Source organism: Triturus cristatus, chromosome 4_2, assembly GCF_964204655.1.
Source record: "Triturus cristatus chromosome 4_2, aTriCri1.1, whole genome shotgun sequence".
NCBI lineage: Eukaryota > Metazoa > Chordata > Amphibia > Caudata > Salamandridae > Triturus > Triturus cristatus.
In genome coordinates this window covers 566390673-566418108 of record NC_140586.1, presented here as the reverse complement: position 1 = coordinate 566418108, position 27436 = coordinate 566390673, and the positions used below count along the sequence as shown (strand labels likewise).

The 27436-nt window shown below is 47.2% G+C and overlaps 1 protein-coding gene across 1 annotated transcript in view; it reads left to right on the top strand.

Annotated features, from left to right (window-relative positions):
• Window positions 1-27436, top strand: part of STXBP3 (syntaxin binding protein 3) — a 177737-nt gene that overhangs the window by 73667 nt on the left and 76634 nt on the right. Inside the window, exons 9-11 of the mRNA XM_085602220.1 lie at window positions 8015-8139; window positions 17694-17798; window positions 19913-19970. Coding sequence (XP_085458346.1) covers window positions 8015-8139; window positions 17694-17798; window positions 19913-19970 — 288 coding nt within the window. The remainder of the gene's footprint in view (window positions 1-8014; window positions 8140-17693; window positions 17799-19912; window positions 19971-27436) is intronic.

Here is a 27436-nt window from a genome sequence, read left to right as displayed (position 1 = left end):
TCAGTTATTTCCACATAAAGTTGACCTATTTTGATATTCAAGAAAATCCTTACCTTTTTGGACCCTCTACTAAGCCTTTTAAAACCACTTCAGGAAGGAACCTCTAGTTATAACCAACACTCAAAAGCTGTTGTTGCATGTGAAGACTCAACCCCACCCTCCCTCCTCCAAACTGAGGTGGCATGGTGGTAACAAAAATGATGGACTGCGATGTGGCCCAGAGCGATTGCCAGAGACTTGGATTACTTCAAGCATTCTATCCATCACCACGTTGTTGTAGACGTGCAGTATTACATACTATATGAAATCAAATGAATGCAATCACAGTCCTTACACACCTACTTATACCTATATATGCCTATTTTCACATTATTCTGATAGTATTTTGGCTTCAATATTTTTCTAGCATACTATTTAAAACAGTCCAGTATTTTGCCTGCCCAACCTAGCTGCTGAGTCCGTTTTCCAGGAAATGTACTGGATTTTTGCCTCCTCCTGATGCTTCCACCATTTTTACGTTGTTTCTACGTGAGTGGCCTTTGGTGTCTCCCATCAGTAACTCCACAAGTTTGTTCTTCTGCTCGAGGGGGGGGGTTCTACTTGGGATTTCATTGTAATGATTTTGCCTTATATTGTCGAAATTCGTTGATTTGTTTAGTCACCATGAGATTTGTTGTAAGTAACATCTTAGGAGCAGCAGTTCTTCTTTTACGTAATCCATTCTTATCTCCAAAACCATTCTGTATTTCATTATCAATCACCTTGTGCCAGTCGATCACAAAGATGGCCTGTGCTTCTTCCTTAGTAGTCTTGTTTGCAGCCTCATCTTTCTTCTATTACAGTGGAAACTTGTCATTTAAGAAGTTCTGTTTCTTATTATCTATGAGTTTTGGTATACTTGCTTTTAATCCTGTGGTCACTTTTATTCTCATGCTGAGCTTTTACCTAAGTGATCCCTCCTGGTCCTGATTATTGTTCTTTGAGGTTTCTCTTTTGCAAACCCTGTTCAAAGCTGGTTCAGTGCTGCAGACTTGTGACCTGCAGATCACAAGTTGGAATCCTGTCATGGCTGACTCACTCTTCCAGATTCCTGAGGTCAGTAAAGTGAATGCCAATTATTTGGGTAATAGTAGCACATGTTATATACAACACTTAGAAATTACATGCAACATACATCTGGTGTCGTAACAAGTTACTATGCATCTGATCTTGGCGTCACAGGAATGGACGCCATTGTGTCCTTGTGTGCCTGTTCCTGCCTTTCCAACAGTTATATTTTTCTCCCTTTTTGTCTCATGTTGCATTTTCATGTGTGGCAGCAGTCCAACTGGTATGTTGCATTTGGCCCACTGCTCTGCTGGCATATTCTTGGACTGAAGTGCTGTTCCTTGCTGGTTCCAAGTCAGTTAGATGTCGCTGAATCCCTGTTTTCATGTCAGCAGGCAGTCCTGTGCCTTTTGTTTCTCCTTCTGCCCAATGCATGCATGTAGGAAGCTCGGTTTCTGTTGCAGAACCCCCCCCTCGCACACATTTTTCTAGATTTCTGATGCATTTTAGCTTGATGTGGCCTGAGTCTCTGTCAATCAGGTTCCCAGGGCCTGTGTTCTTTCCCAAAACTGTAACTTTGCACCCCCAATTGGCACCTCTTTGGCCACATGTAAGTCCCTTGTGAAAGGTACCATGGCTACCAAGGGCACTGTGACCAGGGAAGACCTCTAAGGGCTGCAGCACTTATTGTGCGACCCTTAGAGGTCCTGTACCTTAACATACACACTGCCATTGCAGGCTGTGGGTTTTGGTGCAGAGAAAAGTGAATAGTCTACATGGCATGCATTCCTGTGTGCCATGCCTACAACCCACTGCCTATGGTATAGGTAAGACACCCCTCTAGCTGGGTGCACCATACCACTGGTGAGGGTACAGTTGCATGAGTACTGTACCCCATACAGTGTCTAAGTCCATTCATAGACATTGTAAGTACAGTAAAGCCATAAAGAGTATATGGTCTGGGAGTTTGTCATTACAACTTCCACAGCACCATAATGGCTTTACTGAATTCTGAAAAGTTTGGTAGAAAACGACCAGCCTCTGGTGGGTTCCCTGACTGGTACAAACTAGCCTGCCACCACGAGACATGTTTCTGGACCCCTCGGGTTGGAGCCTTCGCTCCCTGAGCCCAGAAACAAAGCCTTTCCTGGGTGGAGCTGTTCGCACCTCCCCCAGGTTAAGAAGAGTCATCTGTGGCATGGACGTTTTAAAGGCCTTACTGCCTTTGTAACACAACCCTCAGCCTCTCCTGCTGTCAGGAGCAGGCCCCCTTCCTGTCTCCCCTCCTTTTCGGCTGGAAGACAGGCGGTAAAAATAAGAGCAGCCCAGAAGGTGTGCCCACATCTGCCAACCCCACCCCTGAGGTGGGGGAGGCGAGGTGAAGCCCACTCTTCAGTGCCCGCCATCTTGCAGGGGGCAGGCACTCTCCAATTAGGATTAGGGATTGATCCCATTTCCCCACGTGGTGTGAGCACACCAAGGACGTAGTCACCCTAAGGTCAGTGGCCTATTGGCTACTGACCTCGAGACCCCTAAAACGTCCTAAATACAGTATTTAGGGGTCAGCCCTGAACCAAGAAGGCAGATTCTCGTAAATTACGAAGAAGAAGTACGACGAAGACACCAAAAGTCTCCTCGTGCTGCAGTCAGCGACCTCCAGAACTCTTGGGAGGATTGACTGCCTTCAACAAAGACCGGACATCCTGTGAACAGCAGGCCTGTTGAAAAGAATCCCCAAAGAAAGACTACGAGCTTGCTGAAGACAAAGAAACCCAACGCCTGGATCCACAAGTGCACCCGTTGCCAACGACCCGATTCAGAGTGGCCCACCGGTCCCAGCGAGGTCCCACAGTACTCCAGAGTCTGAGTCCATTGTGGGTTGACCCCTCCAGGACTCCCCGACGTCGCCTGTAGCCTCTGCACAAAGATTCCTCCAACCTCAAGTGGCCCGGTAAGGTGAAATTCAACCTAAAAAAACACCACTTCATCCAGCCGCCCTGGTGAAGAGGACCCGTGCCCGAGCCCTCCAACTTACCTGCCCAACTCTTGGTTCCTCCCAGAAGACTTCCTGGACCGGGCCTGCAGCCAGAATCCAAAACCGGCAAATACCATTGAAAACAACAGGGCACCCAACACCAAATCAGCACCCTGCACCCGCCTGTCCCAGTGCAGCTGTGGGTGCACTTTGTGTGCTAACTTGAACCCCCCCCCCCCCCAGTAATTCCAACTGTTTTATGAACAAGTGACTTACCTTTAACAAATCCAATTGCATTCAACTGCATTCAAGATGTATTTAACTGCATTATTCTTGCAAAGTACTATTACACTTACCTGTACCAGGCCTGGCTTGGTTCTAGAAATAAAATACAACTAAATAGTATTTTTATACAAAAGAAATTTGTCAGAGTTCAGTCTTTGAGTATGTGAAATCATTTCTTGCATGAGTGTGTACAATAAATGCTTAACACTACCCTCTGATAAAGCCTTACTGCTCGCCCACACTACTGCAAATAGAGAGTAAGGTGCTATCTACTTTTACCTCTGCCTACTTTTGGGGTTCCACTGGACTCTGTGCACACTATACCTTACTTTGGTATAGTATATTCAGAGCCAGCTTCCTACTATGCGCTCTCCTCTGGGCCCAGGATCGCTGCACATGCTAGATGAGCCAGCATTATCCCTACAAAGACGCGATTGCCTATGTGCAGCCGTCTTCTTCCTGGCTTCGGGCTTAGTGCACCATTTGCTCTGGCTGTTGCAGTCACCCCTCCTCCCCATTGTTCAAATATTGTGCCTTCCATTTTGGGTATCCTTGCAGTGCTCCCGTTGAAGAGGGGAGGGCATTGCCCACATCTGCCTTTACACTTTGCAGTTATTGAGGCAGATCAAGATTTCTTTTTTTAGCATGCTCTCCATCAATTCTGAATTCCTATGTTTGTTTAGTATTTAGAGAATCATTAGCCTCTTTAAGGCAGTCATTGGCATAGTGCTGACAATAGGATTAGTATCAATATTAGTTTATTGATCGTTCCAACACACCAAAAGCTACTTCATACATTTCAAATAAAGAAATGAATATGTTTTACTTGTTTAATCATTGAAAGCTCTTAAAAACAATACGAGTCACGCGGAGGGAATCACTGCTTCCTGACAGCCGGCGGGTGAAGGTCTGCTCGGTGTAGCGTGAGTACACATAGGCAGTTACACCAGCAGCTGGGGACAGTGCGCACACACCCAGACAGCCCTGGGCTCCAGTCTCATCACAACAATATAATCGTTTATTAAGTTACGCTGTATCCTTTTACTCAAAGGCTAGAATTCAAATTCTATAATACCAATTCTTCTTGCTTTCCATCTAAACGAGAGAGAGATTCCAGCCCCCTCTGGTATATTGTACTGTGGCTCTAACATGTCCACTATCTCGCTTGTCTTAAATGCAATTTGTGAACTCCCATGAAGAAACAGTTGCAATACACATGGGCACCTGTTTGTGGTGACTTCAACTTGAAAGGCAGTCATTTATTTTCCAATTCATTTTGATTTTGCTTTCCAGCTGTACTTATTACTTAAATCACCATTGGCTTCCGAGCACAACCACCCATAGTCCTTCTGGTCCTGCCAAATGAAAACCAGCGTGCTTGTCTTCACAAAATTTAAAAGTGTATCAGAGCTTGCGCCATTGAGAAAATAAGTTTAGGAAATATTGGAGAGTGACTGCCTCTAATAACACACTTTTAACTCTAACCATTTTAAATCTATCGATCAGGGGCACTCGCTCATACCTATCCCCAGCCCTCTTATTAGATGCCTTAATCAGTCTTATTATTCCACACTTTTTCAAATATCACCACCCATCACTTCTATTAAAGTAGAGTGTCTGAGGCCCAGCTTTCAAATTCACACTTCCATTTCTTCAGATGACAGTCAAATTTAAGATAGCCAAATTAGGTCACCTTTGTGATTCATAGGGGTCAGCTTCATGTTATAGGCTTCAATTGTTGGGTTTCTGGAATATCCCTCAACTTCATCTTGAATTGGATCATTGTTGCACTATAACCTGCCTTTTCTTGCTTTCAGCCAGGAGTCCCATGATACCTTGTGATCAAACAGTGAGTCAAAATAGCTGTGTTTATTTACAACTTTTACAGCTTCCAGACCCATGCCCACCTTAAACCCTAAAACTACCCTTGCCACCCAAAAACCCATACCCACCCTAAACCCTAAAAACCCATACACTTGTATACAAACACTTAATATGTACCTAATTGTTATATTTAATATGCATATGCCTTTAACATTCATGCCTTTACAATGAAATTCGTTGTAAAGGCATGCGTTGTAAAGGCATATGTGTGGTAAAATCTTGTGTTGTAATGGTAATGCGTTGTAACAGCACTTGTGTTGTTACAACGCGTTGTAATGACCGTGTTGTAATGGTTGTTTGCCCTGCTAATACAGATGAACAAAATGGCAGCAATCGGAACTCTATAAGAGATACTTTGGCATTCAAAGTGAACCAGACCATAGAGAGTATGACGGAAATGGTTCTGCCCTGCTTAACCCCCCTCCCACTCACCCCAGATGTTTTTTATTTGGACTGCCTGGTCTTTGAATTTCTGCTGTGAGTAATATACCAAAATGTAATCTCACCCACCGTAAACTGTTTAAATTAAATGGCGTTGTGACTGCCAGTGCCTACCTTTTAAAAGATGACTTATTGTTGTGTAACTAAGGCAAGCGGTCCTTTACTTGTTTTATGTGAACTCTTATGTAGGCTGAGCAATAAAGACTGCTGTATGACTCAACTTGATATTGGTGCACAGGTAGCCTTTTATAGATTGGACCTTGAATACATTTGTTGTGGCCTGTACTCCCTATATAATTTAATTGGGTATCCCAAAAAAAGGTTAACTTTATTTGTGACTAGAGCATTAAGTCTGTAATGCTTTATTGTATTTACACGGAGGGTGAAACCTTTACATTGGCTCAACATGGAGAAATTCTAACATGAATTTTCCTGTATTTAAAAAGGTCCAGATCACAAATAAAATATTATTTCGACCACACATTCTTGGATTGCCAATATTGTCTTGAACCATCCCTTAATTAGATTCTGGATTTGAAGTGTCATGCTGGGACAACTTTACTGGCCATCTGGCAGATAATAGACTTCCTGCAAAATAGACCCTTTTGGAGGAGAGTAGCTGTCTCCTAGTAAGTGAAGAGGATGGGACAAGTAATCTGCATAGGGTGATAAACTGACGTTCCCCTGACAGTCCTGGGCATTTCTCGGTCGCAGTCACAGAAGGGACAAGCACAAGCAACCCAGGACTGGTTTCACCCTAGGTAGGGCTCATTAGCTGGGTAAAGCTTGGTTCCAGAGACAGTGTGCAGGGGGCCCAAGTCTGGGCATACCCATCCCACATAGGGCAACACATCAAGGTATACCAAAAAAGTGATGGATGGAATGCCGGTTCTGGGTTGCTAGTGTTCCAAATCCGAGGGGACCTGACCTGGCCGTTTGGAATGCACGGTTTCCATTGGAGCAGGTTCAAAGCTGATTTGCATATGGCTATGTCCAAACAGAGGTGGTGGCATGTTCAGCATAATGGGATGCGGCTAGAGTGATTATCAGTGACTGAGATCAATTTGAGCATTCTATCATCACTTGTTTGTGTACTTTTATCTGCAAAATCAGGAGCACAACTTTAAGCTATGTGGGATACCATAACAAAACCCAAAGGACTAAAAACGATCCTGTGTCTGCGGACATCTATCCATTGTAATGCAGATTTTGTACCAGCAAGAGAAAGTACAAATTGCAAAAAATTGAATGATGGTGAATGTAGAACAGTAGCAAGCAGAAAAAGGACAAGTCAAATGATTTGGAAATAGGAAAAAAACAGTTGTTAATATTACTGAGCAAGAACAATTTAAATATAACTGATTAAGGCTGTGTAAAACCAGTCCAATGATTGAGGCAGCAATGACCAACCACACACACCGGGAAATACCAAAAGCAGAGTGTAATAAATATAAATGATGCTCCTCTTTCCGTTCAATAAGGTCCACCTTATATTGATAAGAGGTAGAAAATTCTTGGAAGTGAAATTTCTGATACAATATGGGCGGATATTATGCAGAGACATATCATAAAATAACAAATTGATCCTTGATGGGGAATCTTTTTTAAAAGTAATGGTGGCTGGTATCCCTGAGAACTTAAATAAAATGTTACTAAATAGTAACAGCCAGTGCCAGAGAGCATGCAGACATAGAGTGGTTCCATTTATATTTAGTGGGGATGTCCAAAATTTACAAGTTTCAGGAATCAAGTATTGACATCCATAAAGGAAATAATGGGCTACCTTAATCCCGAAGATCCAGTGGTCATGGTCCTTGGCGTGGGACCAGAACTCTGGGAAACTATACAAAAAGAGAATTGGTCTCCGATATATAAAACAGCAGCTTTTAAACTAACTGGCTGTTCTAAGATATTATGAGTATAGAAGAGACTTTATGTACATCTAGATGAAGACAAAAATTACTTTTTTCCTTCTTGTTGCCGGTATGGATGAATATAAATAAGTATGCAGGTAAGTCACATGTCACCAAGATTTAACAGTGCTGCATCTCTCTGATTAATGTTATGAGTAAAACAAATTAGGAGAATTAACCAGCTTAATGACCCTCAAACTATAGGAGATACAAAGCATAAGCCTTGAGAAGGTCCAAATCGACTTGAAAGACAGATGGGTAGGATGGAAAGAGGGTGGAAGCAGGAATCTTAGTAATGATGCTTTTGTGCCCTCGCCTAACCAAATAAGAAAGCTGTTTTCTGATCTAAATATGTAGACGTTTTTGCACTGCTTGTCTACACAGAAATGGACATTCACTATGTTCACTTGATATTTGTTATTATTTATCCAAGCACACATCTTAATTGACTTTTATTTTTTCCTGCTAGGGTAAAACTCAGTCCCAGATGTTAATTGTTGATCGTGGGTTTGACCCTGTATCCACATTACTTCATGAGCTCACATTCCAGGCTATGGCATATGATTTGCTACCAATTGAAAATGATACATACAAGTAAGTATTATGTTAATTAGAAAAATGGGTTTCATGCTGGTTGTTGTAGGAGTGGTTATACTGTTATTTGTTTTCAATGCATTTAATTGCAATAATAAGCCTATGCTGTATACAATTACAAAGTTTAAAATGCATAAAGCCAGGTGGTTGATAGCGAAGAGATCACTAGGGGGAAAGGATGGATAGGGATGACGGTGAGTCAAATTAATAAATTACCATTGAGAAACAGAGGGGACAGCTTGAACACCTTCTGGCCTTTTAAGAAAAAATATTGAACATAAAAATGCAGTTTTGTTTCTCATTGGAGATTAAGGATACATTTGTAATTCCTCTCTGGAAATCGGTCTCGTGTGTTAAGAAGCTTACAGCGATATGTATTAGGATCATTTATGTGCTGATAATTTTATTAAACATACTGTTGTTTAGGGTTATCCAAGTGTGGATTCCAAAATGAAAATCTTGAACAATTCTCCAGATGTTCCAAAATGAGATTTTATAATAAGTTTGCATAAATTCTTAGCAGTGTGTATCTCAGACCACCTTGAAGATTCTGGTTTTCTTGATATTTATTCCCCCTAACACCCCCTCCCCCAAGTGGGTTTCAATCCACAGAGGAGTACAGAAACAGCCCTTCATTACCACACTCGGTGATTTTCCCATGGCCTAGTTGGTGTCTCCGTTTGCCTTGTACTTCTCAATTATTCTAATGCCTTTTGTATAGTGAATCTTAACAGTTTTTGTTGTGTAGGAGCCACTCTCTTGCACTTCTGCCCTCTTCCATTCTTTGGCTGTTGTGTGGAGTTTTACAGGATTCTTAATTGTCCCCCATTTCATATCAGTCCGAAACCACTACCTAGGGTCGTAAGCTCTTTCGGTCTGGAAATTGTTTCCTATGCTGATTTTATACCGCTAGTCTTCAGCTTTGACCACCCTCCAGACACGTTTCAAAACACTTTGTAGTCCAGTCTAACATCCAGTCAGGTCTCGACGAGCAGTCATTTTCAGACTCAAAATGAAGGTTTTGATATTGGGCCAGGACAGTCAATGGAACCTTGCTTTCTGGCCCACCGAATTTTGTCCCTTCTCCAATTCCCAAGGTAAAGAGACTGACTTCCATCTCGACAGGGAGCTGCAGCTGAGCAACCAGATTAACTCTGTTTTTCTCAGATGAGACTGATAAGAAAAATGTTTCTATCAGTATTAGCGAGTTCCAGTAGTGAGAGCGTGCATTCTTTCTAATATTAATTTTGCCAATGGTTGCCCTCCCTCTGGTTTGAACCAGAAACTGCAGTGCTTTCAAATCATTTGCAGGGTGGCTATAAGAAAGGATGATCTCAGAGTATCCTGCAATTATATCATACATATGAGAAGTTTTCTCATGGTTACTCAGTTCAAGCACCAAGACTCCTCTGGGTGAACGATGTGCCCACAAGTACCTTACTCACTAACTAAAGCATAATTACACAGTCATGCCCCAGAGACTTGAAACCCGGTGTACAGGACAGGTAAAGGTTCAAGCAACAGTGTCTTGTTTTCCTAGTCTTTTAGCTTTTAACTTTAGCCTAGCAATGACAGACGATATGAACATTGCGGCTCCCGTGTCTTAGGGCTAGGATGAACATTCACTTTCTCACTCATAGGTGGCACTGACGACTGCTAGCGGATGGACATCCTGAGAGTACTATGATAAACTACATTATGATGCAAGATGGAACGCATGTAATTACAACAAGCTTTGTGAGATGTCTTTATATGGCTACTAAAATTAATAAAAATTAGTTTAAAAAAAAAAAAAGGAACATTGTGGCTCCTAGTATAACTTTCTCGATCAGTCTTGGGTTTACAAATGTTGAATGCCATCTCCACCCCCAATAAGGAAATGCAAAACTGTGAATCCAACAGTCGTTAGGGTCTCATAGTAACCCTGTTTCAAATCTGGTGATTGGCTGTGCTATGTAAGATGTCCCTTGATGCCAGAGAAATAGACTCCGAGCCATCAAATAGGCACACTGCCTTTGCTGTCAGACAGAGGCGTACCACTTTGATGTCTAGCATTTCAATCTGGTGAGACAAGGCATACTTTTTATGAGCTGGAGAAAGGGACTTTGTTGGATAATTGCTGATCTGCTTGCAAATTATGTAAATAAATCTTTTGAGAGCTGCAGAAAGCACTGTGGTTGTTAGAAGATGGAAAAGCTCCATTAAGGTCAAATGATGGATTTGGTTGGGAAACTATTGATTTTTTTGGTAAAAAAAAGGTATCTTGTTTGTCACCACATGTACTCGCTCAAAGGGCATGAAAAGTAACGTCTTTGAGATTCTGAAAAAATAGCACTAGTACAAATATTGAATTACTGGGATCAAATGGTAAATAGTTCTTGGAATTACCTCACAGGTGACCAGTGTTACCACTTTGAAAAGATACCCCAACCTTCTTGGTTTGTGGACAAAACAGAGAGACTGGGTTTTAGAGAATGTATGGGTGGTGTATTGCCCCTTAACCACAGGGTTGTTTGCAGGCATATCTGACAACAATTGTTAGGGAACAGAGACAGCACACCATATCTTATGGTCATTTCCGAAGATAAAAATATTGTCAAAGCAAGTTCTAGTTCCTGTTGAGGGGACCCTGGCATGTCCTTGTGTCAGGGTGTGTTTTTTGTGTGACTAAAGGCCTTTCAACTTTAACAGCTATAAAAGGGACAATAAATTATCGTAGTGCCACTATTCATTATTACCAACATCTTAATAGTTTGTGATGGGAATAGAAATCATGTAACCATGCTGAATGTGTTTTGTTTTTCAATTTGTAGGACGTTATGGTGATTGAAAGAATCACAACACATGTACAAGATGAAACTCCAAGTGTTCTAGGAATATGGCAGCGATTACCAGATTATATTGTTAAGAGAATAGTGAAATTAAATTTCCACAATGTCTACAGTGCACTGCAAATGTTTTCCTAAGTATATTGATGACCAGGCGTTCTGAAATACAAATGGAACCAGTCACATGTATATGTAACTTCACTCAATTTTCACACATGGAGTGAGCTACAGCAGGGGGATCTGCGTATTTAGGAGGGATGGATAAGTTGAGGGGGGGGGGGAAGGGATGCACACAAAATCTGTAATAGTCAATAATTAATGTTTAGATGTTTTAATAGAAATAGATCAATTGTGCATCAGTGTGCTGGGGAATTACCAATGAAAATAAGTTGGGAAAACTGTTGGAAATTGCATAAAGAGATGTGCACATTAGGGTTATTTGCACATTAGGGTATATAGCGGACATAGCCCTTCCCTAGAAAATCTAAAGTCCTAATTTTCCACTTGAAGGAGTTTGTTTTCAGGGCACTTATGCAGCAACAATAGGCATCCTGTTTCCTAAAACAGTTAACTCTGGTCCTCATCAGACATTAGGAACATCTTGGTCTTCTTCAAAAAACTCTTCTCCTCTTGGCACATCATTGATGCCAAAACCCTCAACTTGGCTCCCCCAGCGCTTACACTGATCATAACCTGTCTGTTCGATAACTTCCTTTCCAGTAGCCATCACCAGGAACCTTTAACATGCAATCATCACACCTGTTCTAAAGAAACTTAGATGGTCAGTCAAGCTATGGACACATCTACCTTTTTTGTGTCACAAAGATAGTAAAACCTGTTGTTACCCACAAACTGTTGGCACACCTTTAGTCAAGCAGCTGTCTGAGTGTTCACTCAGCCTTCAACACTGTAAGGGTACAGAGACTACTGTAGTAAGCATCAGGGAAAAAGGTTGGTCCCTTCAAGGGCGACTGCTTGCAATACACCCAATGATTTACCGAAGCTGGGGCTATGTGGCCGACTAAAGATCTGAGGTACCTGAGCATTAGGGTACGCTACTCCTAGAAGGATACTTTGTCAGTGAATGTAGGGCATGTGATGGAGGGAGTATGTTGATTAGTGACTTTTTGAACACTGTTACCTTTGTCTCCAATTTGGAGAGTTGCACTAGTTAATGTGGTGATCCTCCCCAGCTGTTTATATATACTTCAAGGAGTGGTTCTTCTTCTCCCGATCTTGACAGTCTTAAATTTGCTGATTTGGAGATCAAATCTTGCTGATTTGCTATGTCAATCTATTTTCCCTCCCCCCTTCACCTCTTCCTTGACACGTTTCCAGATCACCCACCCCATGCTCCCTTTGGATTAAGCAGGCAAACTGCATTTGCCCTTTAATACTAATCTCTCACTCACCACACTTTAATGAAGGTACCAAATCAGGTTTCTAAACATTTTCATCTGCTGAAAATGAGTTTTGCTGATGTTCTAGTGCTCCAAGATTGCTGACTGCTGATTGCTACACGAGCGCTGGTCGCGCTATCATCTAGCTCGGACAACTGGTCTTTTTATCTCCCTTTTGCCCATCTTTGTTCATTTTGGTTTTTTAACCCCTGCTTTTACTGCCGCTATATTGGGCTTGCTGTCCTCTTACCTGCATTTAAATCAGGAAAACACACCGCCATTTGGTGGGTCCGGGTTCCGGGGCGGATTTATTTTGCGGGCGCCATCTTTGGTTGGGCTGAGTGTGTGTGGGCGCGGGCGCCATCTTGGAGCGTCCCGACGCTCGAGTGGATGTGGGAGACGCCCATTTAAGGCGGACTCGTTTTTCAGGCTCTCTGCTGATTGCTACACGAGCGCTGGTCGCGCTATCATCTAGCTCGGACAACTGGTCTTTTTATCTCCCTTTTGCCCATCTTTGTTCATTTTGGTTTTTTAACCCCTGCTTTTACTGCCGCTATATTGGGCTTGCTGTCCTCTTACCTGCATTTAAATCAGGAAAACACACCGCCATTTGGTGGGTCCGGGTTCCGGGGCGGATTTATTTTGCGGGCGCCATCTTTGGTTGGGCTGAGTGTGTGTGGGCGCGGGCGCCATCTTGGAGCGTCCCGACGCTCGAGTGGATGTGGGAGACACCTATTTAAGGCGGACTCGTCCGCGCAGCGGTATCGCGCAGCGGGACGCCGTTCGCTTAGCCGGAGTCGTGCCAGAGTCCTGCCCGTCAGCGTCCCGGAGGCGTTTGAGGCGACGGGCAGGACGCGGCCACTCGGCTCGAGTTAGCTTGCTTTTTTTGAGCACTATGCTACACTACTCGGGTCCGGAACTTCGGTCTTGGCAGTACACAAATGGTTTCTGCCGGACGGTTTTTCCTGCTCGCCACAAGGGCAAGCATTGCTGCCCTGAGTGTGGCTGGCGCCCGCAGAAACATCTTGGCGATGCGCCACAGAAGGCGGCGGTTTGCGCTAAACATCTGGGCCTACTGCTCAACACTCGATCTCTGGGCCGGCACGCTCTGGACGTTTTTGATTTGCTAGAGTCAGAAAAACCCCTGTTCCTAATGCTCACCGAGACGTGGCTCGGCGAGGCGTCCAACCCAGATATTGCCACTGCTATCCCGCCCGAGTATAACATCTTCAGGCAGGATAGGCCGAAGGGGCGTGGAGGTGGCATTAATAGTCAACAAAATGGTCACCTGCACCATGATTCCATCGGACGCGATCAAGGGTTGCGAATCCCTTGCGTTCGCCATTGTCCTTTCACCACACCAATCGATGAAGGGTCTTCTAGTCTATCGGCCGCCAGGGCCCATGGGCTCTTTTTTTGAAGAGTTCCAGTCGGTGACCTCTTCTTTGTTACTTACATCAGAACATTGCATTGTCGCCGGGGACTTCAACGTCCATACGGACGTGGAAACGGATCCCGATGCGATGAAAATGTTGGAGGTCACAGCCCCTATGGGCCTGGTTCCCTATCATGTTGGGCCGACCCATGAGAAGGGACATACCCTGGATTTGACCTTCTCTACGACCCCTATAGAGATGTTGGCCCCCACCCAGGTGCTTTGGTCTGACCACAGGCTGGTGAGATTTTATCTCTCAGATGCTGGGAAGCCTGCCGGTGTCCCCCGGCAGACTGCCGTGGGATTCAGGCCACTTCACCGGATTACTCCGGAACTGTTGGCACAGTCCTGCGCCGATCACCCCTGTGCCTTAACCGGGAACTTAGAGGAGGATGTGGAGCGTTTGCAGGTCTGGCTCTCAGAGAGGCTCAATGATCTTGCTCCTCTGAGACCCCTCCGCAAACCCGAAAAAGGTGCTTCTGCCCCTTGGTTTACGGAAGCATTGGCGGCCTCTCGTCGGCAATGCAAGGTAGCGGAAAGAGCATGGCGCGTGAAATACGACGCGACGGCGAAACTCACCTACAGGTCTCTGGCGAAAGCGTACCATCGGAACATCCTCGCGGAGAAGAAGGCTTATTTTGCTAGAAAAATTGAAGCCGCTTCCAACTCCTGTAAGGAGCTTTTCGCCATTGTGCGGGAGTTTACAGCCTCTCGCGCAGCGCCTGCCCAGACCCCCCCTCCTGCGCCTTGGGTCAGGGCGATTGCGGATTTTTTCACCTCTAAGATCCAGCGGATCCAGGACTCCTTCCTTGTGTTGGATCCTGAGGTACCAGGTCGGGCGGAGAATGCCGCTGTTACCCGACCGAACGCCGGTGTGGCCTTGGCAGCTTTCCCTCCTCTCTCGCTGACAGCTTCATTTGACCTGATGGTGGGACTAAAGTCAGGTTCCCCTCGGGATGCCTGCCCCGCAAAATTTCTGGCTAAAATGGCAGCTGTCATTAATCCACTCGTGAACCCCCTGTTGAACTGTTCTCTTGCACAGGGTGTGGTTCCCCAGTCCTGGAAGCAGGCAATGATTATTCCCCTGCTTAAAAAGCCTGGTCTGGATGTGGAGGTGTTAGCGAATTATAGACCTATCTCGCTCCTGCCGGCTTTGGCGAAGGTCATTGAAAAGCACGTGCAGAAGGTGCTTGCCGATTACTTGGAGGCCCACGACCTACTGCACCCTACACAGTCGGGTTTCCGCGCCAATCTTAGCACCGAAACAGCCCTCCTGGAAGTCTCGGAGGCGATAAAGGAGGTGCTGGATTCGGGTGGGAGAGCGATGCTGGTGATGTTAGACCTGTCGGCGGCCTTTGACACCGTCCCTCATGAGGGTCTGCTTGCTAGACTCTCAGAGATTGGTCTTCGAGGGACGGTGCTCCAGTGGTTTCGATCTTTCCTGGCAGGCCGTCGACAATCGGTCTGGGCTTCTGCCTGCTCCGCCGAGATGTCGCCATTGGGTGTCGGAGTTCCTCAGGGCTCTGTCCTGAGCCCAACTCTATTTAATATCTTTATGACCCCTCTGGCGGCCCTGGCGGAGTCTTTCGGGGCCCAGATCGTTTCTTACGCCGATGACACCCAGCTCCTCTTCACCTGTGAGAGGGGTGCGGACTTCGATGGAGGTAGGATCCAGGGTTGCCTTGAGGCTGTGTTTCAGTGGTTCCATCATAACAGCCTCAAGTGCAACTCGGATAAATCCGAGGTCCTCTTTTTTGGGTGCAGCTCGGACCCGGACTGGAAAGTGTGGTGGCCTGAGAACATGTTTCCACCAGCAAGTTCGTCCCAGGTAGCTAAAAACCTTGGGATTAAGATCGACAATGGCCTCACACTACGCTCGCAGGTAATCGGTCTCACAGGCACCTGCTTTGGCTTACTCCGGATGCTTCGCAAGTTCCTTCCCTTGTTATCGGAGGAACATAGGAAGATAACGGTGCAGGCGATGATAGGCTCGAGAATAGACTATTCCAACGTCCTCTATCTCGGCCTGCCAGAATACCTGCTTCAACGATTACAGGTTGTTCAGAATTCGGCAGCACGTGCTATTTTTGGCCTATCTCGCCGTGCCAGAGCCTCGGGCCTTTTGGAGGCTCTGCACTGGCTTCCTGTCCGGAAGCGGATAGTTTTTAAAACTCTCACCCTGGCACACAAAGCCTTGCACACATCTGGAGCAAAATATCTTCAGAAAAGGCTGTCCTTTTACCGTCCTGCCAGATCGCTTAGGTCTGAAGCCTTGTTTCTTGCTGCAGTGCCCCGCGTGAAGAGAGCTCGCATCGGTGGCCGCTCCTTTAAATTATTAGCGCCTCAGCTGTGGAACAAATTGCCTGTGTCCCTGCGCAGCACCCCTAACTTGTTGGCCTTTAGGAAGAGGCTTAAAACTTGGCTTTTCACTTCTTAGTTTCAGGTCCTATCCGGTTTTCTTCTTTTTCTGTTTTTGTTCATTTTTCCTGTTGTGTTTTGAGATTAGTGTGCAATTCAAAGCGTCGGGACACTCTTTCGAGTAGCCGCACGCTATACAAAAAACCTGTATAACATAACATAACATAACATAACAAGAAAATGGTCCTAATCCTTATTGTGGTCATGTCAGACCTAGACAATTGCAATAGCCTACCGATAGCCTATTGATCTCCACAGCACTTCTTTCTCTGCACCCCAGAGAATTCGAAACAATGCATCTCACTGTGGAATTCCTTATCTTTGATTACGACTGGCAACAAACTACCACAAATCAGAAGATCCTTAAAGAGTCACCTCTTCACATTGCCATCTGGATTATCATTTCCATTTTACTTTAGCTATCTTCAGTTGATCCTTTTATTGCTCCTAGTCAGAAGACTAACCCCAGCTAGGCCTCTTCTCCCCATATCGCTAGATTCCTTCTCTTTCAATACTTTGTCATCATGTTGGGGACTTGCTTCACAGTGGGCTATCTCAAGGCACTGCCATTGTGAATGGTTGTTTGACAGGCCCTCCACCTCAGAGTTCCTGCAATGTATTATTTTACAGTTCACTCGCTACTATGGACACATACACAAAGAGTGCTGAGTCAATTGCAGTTTGATTAGCAATGCTTTATAAATACAAAACTCCAAATAAAATACATTTAGACTTGTCTAGGAACTCGCGGGGGTTCTCTGTGATGCTTTGCTCATCTACTGCACATTTTCACTCTGGTAAACATTCCCTTTGATACCTGTACTTCAGCAAATGATGAGGCCTGGTACTTATACTTCAGCAAGTTGTCAGGAATTCTTGTTGTAGCCCCTTTTTGGGTGATGATGGCATGGTATGCAAGCCTGCCAGAGCTCAGTACCATACTACCAGTGCACCTCTCACCAGAGAGAGGATCTCCTATCCCAGCAGAAAGGAAAGGTTCTCTGTCTGAATATCTCCACCTTGTGCATTGAGGCTTGAGGGTAGAGTAGTTCACACTAGGGAGTTGGTCTCTTTTGGAGCATATTTTAGTTAGGGTGGATTAGCTGTCAGATTGCCCCCATCGAAGCCAATATAACATTCCAGGTGAAAGAAGATTGTTTCTTCTTCCCTGGGCCATGTCAGCACATCAGGTGCTGGTCTGTGCATGGTTCACTTTCTCATGCAACCCCGTCGTTTCCCTGTGGAATGGGTCACATGGCTTACATTTTCATGATGTGGATACAGCTGTTGAGGGTATCCTGGGGAAAGTGTTTACGTCTTGATTTGCTTTGTTGTAAAATGGGTTGCGGTCACGGAGTATCCACAAAATCATGTTCTATGCTTTTGCCGTGAGAACTGTAATGCATTACGTATACAGTGTTTTAATCTATGTGGCTAATGTTTTGAATTTACCTTTTATTTTGTGCATGACAGGTATAAAACTGAAGGTCCACAGGGGCAGGAAAAAGAAGCACATCTTGAGGAAGACGATGAGCTGTGGAGGCAGATTCGGCACATGCATATTGCAGATGTAGCTGTGTACGTGAATACTTTGAAATGTTTTCATTTTTTTTAAAATCATTTCAAGAGCATTTATTTTATTCCTACATTGAACCTCTTCATTCATAAAATGTCAGACTAGCACTGCCTTTTGGTTAGTGCAGGTAAAAATGTACCAGTGGTGTGTGGACAAAGACGCATGGTCTGCCATCTCAAGTGCCTTCATGTTCCACTGCACAGTATTTCCTATCAGTGATTAACCCCTCAGTTTTGTTTTTTCCCTGATAACCAGTATAGGCTGAGAACTGTGCAACTGTCCACTTTTCTGATGTACCAGTGCCCATTTATAAAAGATTTACTTGTTTACTTTTCTTCACAAGCCTTCCCGCAAGTTGGTTGGCTCCGTAGTCCATTTGTGTGACATGGGACATGATGCAGCAGTGTGGGACCTGCTGTTATTTAATTTTAATTTGTCACTATTGTTCATAGGAACTGTATCAATCACGTAATGACAATCTTCAGTCAGCTAATCAGTTGAATTCAGATACTGTTGGAAATGTAAATTATATCCAGTATCCGATATTGTACCCAATTTGTCATCAACCTCAGATACCACAAAGAGGGTTATATCCTCATTGGATAGTTTTCCTACCATGAATGCGCTTTCTCTCCATGAGTAATGAGTAGCAGATTCATACTGGGGCCAGAAAGTGTTTTCACTTCGAACACTGTTCACAGATTTGCTACAGTAGGCAGATAGTGGCGCCACTAAGTAAATTGAATCCCTGGCACTAAAAAAGTAACCTATGTTAGAGCTTTTGCTTCTGCTGTAGTCCCAAAAGCATCCTTAAGTATCGTCTTCTTCATGGTTGGGTAAAATGTACAATTATGTTTCAAAGCTGCTGCCTGGCACTTCTTTCAAGAGGCTGCCTGTGCCGCCAGCAAGTACCTGCAGAAGGTGAGCATGTGCCAGACTGAAACTACATCTACCTCAGCCTTGCCTCTACCTTCAATGTCTTTCAGTCTGAGATGGAGAGGGTGCATATGGTTTATGTGTCCTTTGCTCAAACAAAAGTCATCTTCTTGTGTTGAGCTGTTTGAATCTAATTGTAACCAAAAGAAGGCTATCCATTCAGTGAAGGGATTGAAGACACCTGAGATTTTAAGACTTTGTTCCACTGTTCCATTCTTTCTGTTTGAATTAGTAGCATCATTTCAAAGAATATCGGTGCTTACTCATAGGAATGTGAACTTCTCCATATCACCCATGTGATGCGGTTGTGGTGTTCCATGACCTTTTACATCCTTTTTGGTTCTGTCCTGGGGCCTTTAAAAGAGAGGGTATTGCTTAATACTCCTCCTTCATTCAGCTCTAAAATCCTTATAGTCCCCCACTAATTTCCTTGGTCTTGTCACTCTAATGATGTTATTTATACATCGAAATATGGAAAAGTCACCTATTCTCTTTATGTTTACAAGTGGCTTCCAGTCAAGCACAATTCAAAAGTTCTGTTTCCTATGGATTTTCTCCTGAATCTGCACGTGGCGTGCCATACATTGAGCATCTCTTTACAATGTGCTCGTTCTTGGTCTGCCAAAGCTACAGCAGTGTAACAGAGTGCCACACCCAACAATCTAATCTAAAGGTTACCCTCTTTTCTTCTCACATCCTTTGTGGATTTCAGAAGCAAATGTTCAATTTCGTCACAGTTCTCCAAAGTCTTGTTACGGGATTCTAGTCAGTGAATGCAGCCAACTTACTGTTTGGCTATTGAAATTGATGGAATTGATGGAGCTATGAGTATCAGTCGTGACCAGGTTTAGCAAGCTTTTTACTCCTTGTACCTAAGCCCATGCATTTGCAGTCACTTCTATTCCTACAATTCTAGCTCAGTATTCATATCATACAGGCAGTTGTGAAGGACCTATGGGGGAAATCACATAGCTGACATGCAGGAGATAGGGCTCAGCATCCAGGCATCTTTAGTCGCACTGTATTTAGCTGTGGACAGTTCTCTAGTACAGCACAGAAAGTGATGGTGTTGCCACTTTTAAAGAATTAAAGAATAAAGAACTAAAGGAATAAAGAACAAATATTTACAGAGAGTGAAACTGAATTGATTTCTTCTCATAATTCTTTTTTTTTTCCTTAGAAAAATTCCAAAACTTGTGAAAGAAATCGCTTCTGCTAAAAAAGCTTCTGAAGCAAAGGTAGGATGATTATGTTTTGAGTAACTTTGGTAAACATGTACTTGCATTTTAAACCTTATTTAACGTGTTTTTATTTTGTAAACATGCTAAACCAAAAATAGTGTTTACCAAAGCAGGTCTTGTAATTATATTGTGTTCTCATGTATGGCCTTGTGACACCTGTAGGCTACCAGGCTGTTGGAAATATCCAGCCACTATGTTCCAGACCACAGGTTTGGCCATTGAAGTTGAGAGTGAATAATTTACCAGAACTGTAGATAGTGCTTGAAACTTTTCACCATGTTGTTCCTCTGCGCTGGGCATCCAGTGTTTCTCTCCACACCACTCCCCCTGAAACGTATCCAAATGCACAAATCCAGTTTTTTTTCTGTTCCAGTGTGAAAGGAAACAGATACCCAAGAAAATGTATTAAAGTCTAACACATTTAATACAAAAATAGTCAGTCAGAATCAAAAATATTATAAGTGCAAATTTGAATTTCAACAGACCAGCAATCTGCTATATCAGTTGAAGCATGTAATGCAATTTTTTGTATTTTCAGCACCACATTTATACCATTTTTCTCAGTGCAGAAATTAGAGGTAAAGACACGTGATTAAAAAAACTTCAGATAGAAACTAACAAGCAGGTACCGGACTCTTCTCATGGGAAGGATGTGCAAAGACATTGATACAATAAGCTATGGTAAAAAGGGAGACTACTAAATCTGCAGTTCTTGCTTTGTTCCAACTTAAGAACAAGGCTACGTTTACTTGAAGAGTTCGGCTAAATGTGCATTGCAAACACAAGGAGATGATGGACGGAGCGCTGAAACTTTTCAGACACTCACCCCCCGTCACAGATCTAGGTTGAATCCATCATCGTTATTTAGCTCACTACGCCACCCCAGTTCAGACCCAGCCATATGCAAATCAGTTTTGACCCTGTGCCTTATGGGAACAGTCTAGCCCGAACTGCGAAGCCAGGTCTTCCCTGGGCCGGAAACAAGCATCCTGGGACCGGTTTCGGGGTAGCACCTCTCATTAGCCTGGCTAGCTTGAATCCAGTGGGTAAGTGAGCAAGGGACCCAAGTCAGGGCATACCGTGCCAACTTCGGGCGAACAAAGCAAGCACAAGTAGATGATGGACAGAGCGCTGAAACTTTTCAGACACTCACCAATGACTGCCGATCTCACAGCGGGTGCCTCCGTAGGTAGCGGGGTAGGACCTGCTTAACAACAATTCGTTTTTTTGTTCTGACCACTCACAGAGTGTAATGATTATTTGCTGACGCGTTTCAGCATTTATGCCTGCTTCCGTGCTTAAAAATTATTTTACATTCCATACTGTGATTGGTGCCTTTAAAACATTCAACACTCGTTCCTATAGGTGGAATTGTGGCCAATGAAAGTCCTGGAAATATTTGTACTTGATTTTGCATGGTCACTATCTATCGATGTTACTGCATCGGCAACCAAAATGTCATTTAATTTGTATATAAACTTCAATGTCCGGGGCGTGGCCGAGCCGAGCTGCAAGATGGCCGCCGTGTAACGGGGCTCTGCCGGCCGAACAAATCATCCGACAGCCCATCCGACTGCTGCCTTAATCTGAGTGCAGGGAAGTTGCAGCGGGGGATGCCCTGGTCCCGCGGATCCGAACGCTGCGGTTGTGGCCGAAATCGGTGGCGGAGATCCGGAGCTGCGGGCGCCTGCTGGGCCTGCTGAGGGTCGTGGCCCCATCGGACAGCGACTGCCGCTGCGCAAGTCCCCGGTCGGGGAACTGGTGCCGGCCTGCACGACTGGGGCGCTGTTATCGCCGGTGGACCAGGGGCGGACCCGCCCCCGACGCACGTGTGGCTCGGTTGTGGCCCCGGATGTGCGGTGCCTTTCCCCTTTGCCGGGAGTGTGGACGAAGTTAGCGGGACTCATTGGTGGGACGCGGCCGCGCTGATCCCCGGTCGCTTGAGGAGCGCTGACGACGCCGATTGCACAAGAGTGGCCCCGTATCCGAAACCAATGTAGCGGGAGTGCGGCCCTGGTTGAGCGCCGACCTTAGCTCATTGCCAGGATCGAGCACAACGTAAGCCGGGCTCATTGCCGAGCGGTGGCGGCCTCGCCAGCGGGGCTGTGCGCTGCGCTACCGCCTGGACTGCCTCTCCTGGGGGCGAGGGGCGCCTGCTGCGAGGCCCGGGGTGTGTATGCTGTTCTCGCCCTGACTGCGGGGTGCGCCTGGAGGCCCGAGCTCTGGGCCTTACATCTGCGGCTACTGGGCGGTCGACTGGCCGCGGAGCCGACGTGGGGAAGACGGATACTGCGCGAGCGGCAGCCCGGCCGCGGTAAGTTTCCCGGCGGCATACTGTTCGAAGCTGCTCCCTGGTTGGGGGGCATTGACGGCCTGCTGGGCCTTACTGGATGTGTGGAGCCTGCTCTGTAGCGGGAGAAAGATACTGCGTGGCCTGTAGGCTTGAACGGTGCCCGGACCTGCGGTGATCCATAAGTGCGCACTCTGCCCCCTCCATTGACACCCGATATCGGTGGCTCCCCGAGGGTGCCATGGGGAAAACAGAAGCCAAACAGCGGAAGCTTCATTTCGAGAGACAGTTAACCCGCAACACTGAGACCGAGCCGGCGTCGCAGACTGTGGTCCCTGAAACCCAGTTGGACCCGGAGCCAGCCGACGATGTCAGAAGTATGTTCCACGACCTTAAGGACTGCCTGAAGGAGATAGATGGCAAGCTCGACTCCATGGCCCAACGACTCAACGTCATCTCACATAAAGTAGACCAGCACGAGGAAAAGATCGCGGCGGCGGAGGCGCGGATTGCCGACTGTGAGGAGAGCCACGGTGATACGCAGGAGAAATTACTTCGCATGGACAGGGTCCTGGAGGTGATAAAGGGGCGCAACGAGGATTTAGAAGCCCGTTCCCGAAGGAATAACGTAAGAATTATTGGTATTGCGGAGTCCACGAACATTGGCAATATGGAACAGTTTGTGGAGGGCATGTTCCGCGACCTGTTCGGTGAGGCGCTGTCGGCCATGTTTTTGGTTGAGCGTGCCCACCGCACGTTGGGGCCGCGCCCAGTGCCGGGAGCTCCGCCGAGACCGATCCTTGCCCGAGTCCTAAACTATAGAGACAGAGACACGATATTGCGGCTCGCACGTGAAAAAGGTGGGCTCACTTATCAGAATATGGCCTTCTCCTTATTCCCAGATTTCACGCAGGCGGTGCAGGCTGCGAGGCGTGAATTCCTGCCGGCTAAGAAGATCTTCCAGAAAGTGGGGACTAAATATGCCATGCTATACCCGGCCAAGTTACGGATCCACCACAAAGGGAAACCGATGGTGTTCACGGAGGCGACGGAAGCGCTTAAATTTGCCAGACAGGCGGAGCGATCGAACCGGGATCGGCGAGGAGAGCATGGGACTTCCCTGGAGGACCGCCTTAGTGACATTGAATAGCACGGCACAATGCTCTGTATGCCTCTCAGTTCTGGGTGGCGAGATGGGAACTCGGACACCTGGCCTGTTCATTGCACGGCATGTGGCCGCCTAGCGAGGACATCTTGCCTGCAGCGGGACGGTGGTTGCAACGTTCAGCTGCAGTACATGGTTTGGCTGGGCCCGAAACACGTCACTGGCACCTGGTTGGGTGCTGAGCGGGGTGAGGTCTGGGGCATCCCCGGCTGTAAGTAGTTTGACTGTGTGAATAGAAGGCAGAATTGTTCGGCCACCCTGTAGCTTTCGGACAGGGGAGTTAGCGGGTGACCCCACGCCCCTGCTGGGATGATTCCCGAGATGCTATTGCAGACCAGTTATTGTGGGGTGGGATTGCGGGAGGGGATTGAGTCTCAACCTGATTGGGGGGTTGGAGTGGGTGGGGGGGGGGTTGTGGTTGTTATTGGTTGGTTTTCTCACACTGCGCTATTTCACTACACAACTGCATGACGCTGCGGCCCTGTCATGGGTGATACATCTGCTATTCTTGACTATGGGGCGGATTGGGCGGGGGTGCCCCCGGAAGGTCCTGGGGAGGAGACCGCCGATGGACGCGCCACGGCGTAGGACACACGCATATTTCTTTCCCTGACCGCGCTGCGCTGCCTTACATGGAATATCCGTGGTCTCAATGATCACCGCAAGATACGCCTGGCCCATGCACATCTGTCACGCCACCATATTGACCTAGGTTTCCTACAGGAAACACATCTGACGAAGAATGCCGGGGACAGGCTTCGGCATGCCCGCTGGGGAGAGATACACTCCTCCGGTTGCTCCAGTTACTCCCGCGGGGTGGCTATTTTAATCCGCAAGGGCCTGCCTTGGACAACGCATAAAGCACATTCCGACCCTGAGGGGCGCTACGTAATACTGTTTGGGACGTTATTTCACATGCAGATTACACTTGTCAATACGTATGGCCCCAACTCGGATGACCCAGGTTTTTTCCGACATGTCTGGCACCTGACACAATCGCTGGACGGAGGGGCGTGCATGTGGGGGGGGGGGCGATTTTAATGCGGTGCTTTAATTGGAATTAGACAGGGAGGGAGCTGCCCGTGCGCACCACCAGCAGGCGGCTGGTCTTCTCCGTGGCCTCATGGCGGATTATGGTTTACTGGACTCATGGCGTGTGATGCATCCCGCGGTCAGGGAGGGCACCTGCTTTACCCCACATAGGGGCGCTTGGTCCCGTTTGGACTTCTGGCTCTTGACTCCTCAGGTTCATGCTTGGGTGTCGGCAGTTACACACACAGCGCGCACCCTCTCTGACCACTCCCCGGTGGAGTTGATATTGAACATCCCCAAACCATACATTATGCCATTTACCTGGCGACTGCCTGCGCAGGCCCTGTCCGACCAGGTGTTTCGTGAAGACATACACCAACACATACTCGACTATTTCGAGTTCAATACGGGTGTCGTCGTGACACTGGGTACCCTGTGGGACGCGTTCAAGGTTGTGATCAGGGGTCACTGCATTGCAGGACAGGCCAAGGTACTAAAGGCCATTCGGGGGACGCTGAGTAAGTTGGAGGCCCGTTTGCATGCCCTGGAGGTGGGATACTGCTCGGATCCCTCGACAGCAGTCCTGGCGGAGACTCGCGCCACACTCACTGAATATCAGACGGAGGCGGATAGGGAGCTCAAGTTTTTAACTAAACATGCGGTGGCCCACAGATATGGCGAGGGAGACTGCCCTGGCAGGACACTCGCCCACCTGCTGCGATCACAAAGACCGTCCCCCTTCATCTCCTCGGTGGTAACACCGGGGGGTGATAATGTATACTCTCCTCCTGAAATTCTAGATACATTCCGGACTTTTTACAGGGTACTCTATAGCACCCAGGTGCCGCCCCCACAGGCGGCGGTGTCTGACTATTTGGATACGATTCAACTAATATGGTTCAATGCGCATCAAAAGGGATACTTTGATCGCCCGTTCGGGGCGGAGGATGTTCGGGAGGCGATAGGCTCCCTGGCGGCCGGTAAAGCGCCGGGGCCAGATGGCCTCCCAGTACAGTTTTACAAGGAATATGCGGATGTCCTTGCCCCGCGACTGTTGGCGGTGTATGCGGAGGCGGTTGAGACTGGTGTCCTTCCGGAATCAATGAGGGAGGCTGTCATCATCCCCCTTTTAAAGCCAGATAAGGATGCCCAGCACTGCGACTCTTACAGGCCATTATCGTTAATCAATACGGACGCGAAGATATTCGCAAAAATGCTTGCTGCACGGTTACAGCCGGTGCTGCCAATTATGATACGCCCGGACCAATCGGGCTTTGTGCCGGGCCGATCGACGTCCCACAATCTCCGTTCTCTCTTTGGGGTGCTGCACTATTTGGCCCCTCACGTTAAGGCCGCGGCGGTACTGTTGGACGCCACTAAGGCATTCGACTCTCTAGAGTGGGGGTTCTTGTTTCCCTTGCTGCAGCGAATGGGTGTGAGTGAAGCCTTTATCAGATACATCAGACTGCTCTATACCAACATCACTGCCAGGGTGAGGGTGAATGGGCTCGTCTCTGCGCCCTTTGCCATTGGGAGGGCTACGAGGCAGGGCTGCCCCCTATCACCCCTCTTATTCGCAATCGCCATGGAGCCGCTGGCTGCCCGTATCCGACAACATCATGCAGCCAGGGGCATCGGCTTCTCGTCGCGGGCGCTAACCGTATCTCTATATGCGGATGATATTACGTTATACGTGCTAGATCCGCAGGTGAATCTTTCCCCTCCAACTAATGAACTAATGGAATATGGTCGGCTGTCTGGAGTGACCATTAACTGGGAGAAGTCGGTCATTCTGCCCCTGACATCCGGTACGCCCAGTTTCGCTCCGGACTGCCCGCTGAAGTGGGCAACTGGACCGGTGAGATATCTGGGGATCTGGATCAGCACGGACATGCAGCAGATATGGGCCGAGAATTATGGCAAGGTACTGGGTTGGGTTGAGGAGAGGGTCAGCCGCTGGGAGCATTTACCCCTTTCGCTGGCGGGCAGAATTGCTGTGGCCAAAATGGTGATCTTGCCTAAGCTCCTATATCTCTTTGTAAATATACCGCTCCCCCTGCCTGCCCGTTTTTTGCGGCAGGTGCGCTCGCAGATGGTAAAACTAGCCTGGGGGGGAAAACAACCAAGGGTGGCATGGGAGATACTCACGCTCCCACAGCGGCAGGGAGGCCTGGCGGCACCAGATTTTTCGCTATATGCCTACTGTGCACAGGCACAGTTCCTGCACTACTGGGTGCACCCTACGCCATTTCAGCCGCATGTGGCAATAGAGGCGGACAGGGTGGCCCCGTTGCCGCTCTCCGTGGCACTCTACACTCCACACAAGCGGAGGTGTGCGGAAGTTGACCCGACACATGCGATCAAGTGGGCATGGGATGGACTGCGACGGAGGGCCGGGCTGTGCCTTCTCTATACCGGGTCGGTGCCTCTACGGGGGAACCCGATGTGGCCGCCTCTGCAGCACACGCAGACCGGGGAGCGGGCGGCGGCGTTGGGTCTTCACACGGGGGGGATCTGTTCCCGGGAGGCACATTCCTCACACTGGACCAGATGTGTGGCGCGGAGGCACCTACGACACTTGACACACTTCTTTACTGCCAGCTCCGACTCGCATGCCAAAAGCTGTTTCCCACATTCCCGGCGCCGCCGCCGGATCTACTAGCCCTAGAGAATGTGCTAACTGTGGAGTCAGGGCGCAAACTAGTGTCCAGGTTGTATATGCGTATGCAGAGTAGCCACCCCGTGGTGCTTCCGTCGGCTCATAGCAGCTGGGCCGCAGAACTGGGCGCCGACATTTCTGATGTGGACTGGGACCTGTGCTGTAAGCTCCTTGAGAACTTGTCCCCCAATTACAGGCTGCGTTTGATCCATTTCAAATACATTCACATGTTTTATCACACCCCCAGCCGTCTGTACCGCATGGGCCTGAGGGACACGGATAATTGCTGGCGCTGTCGTGCGCGCGGGGCTACGTTC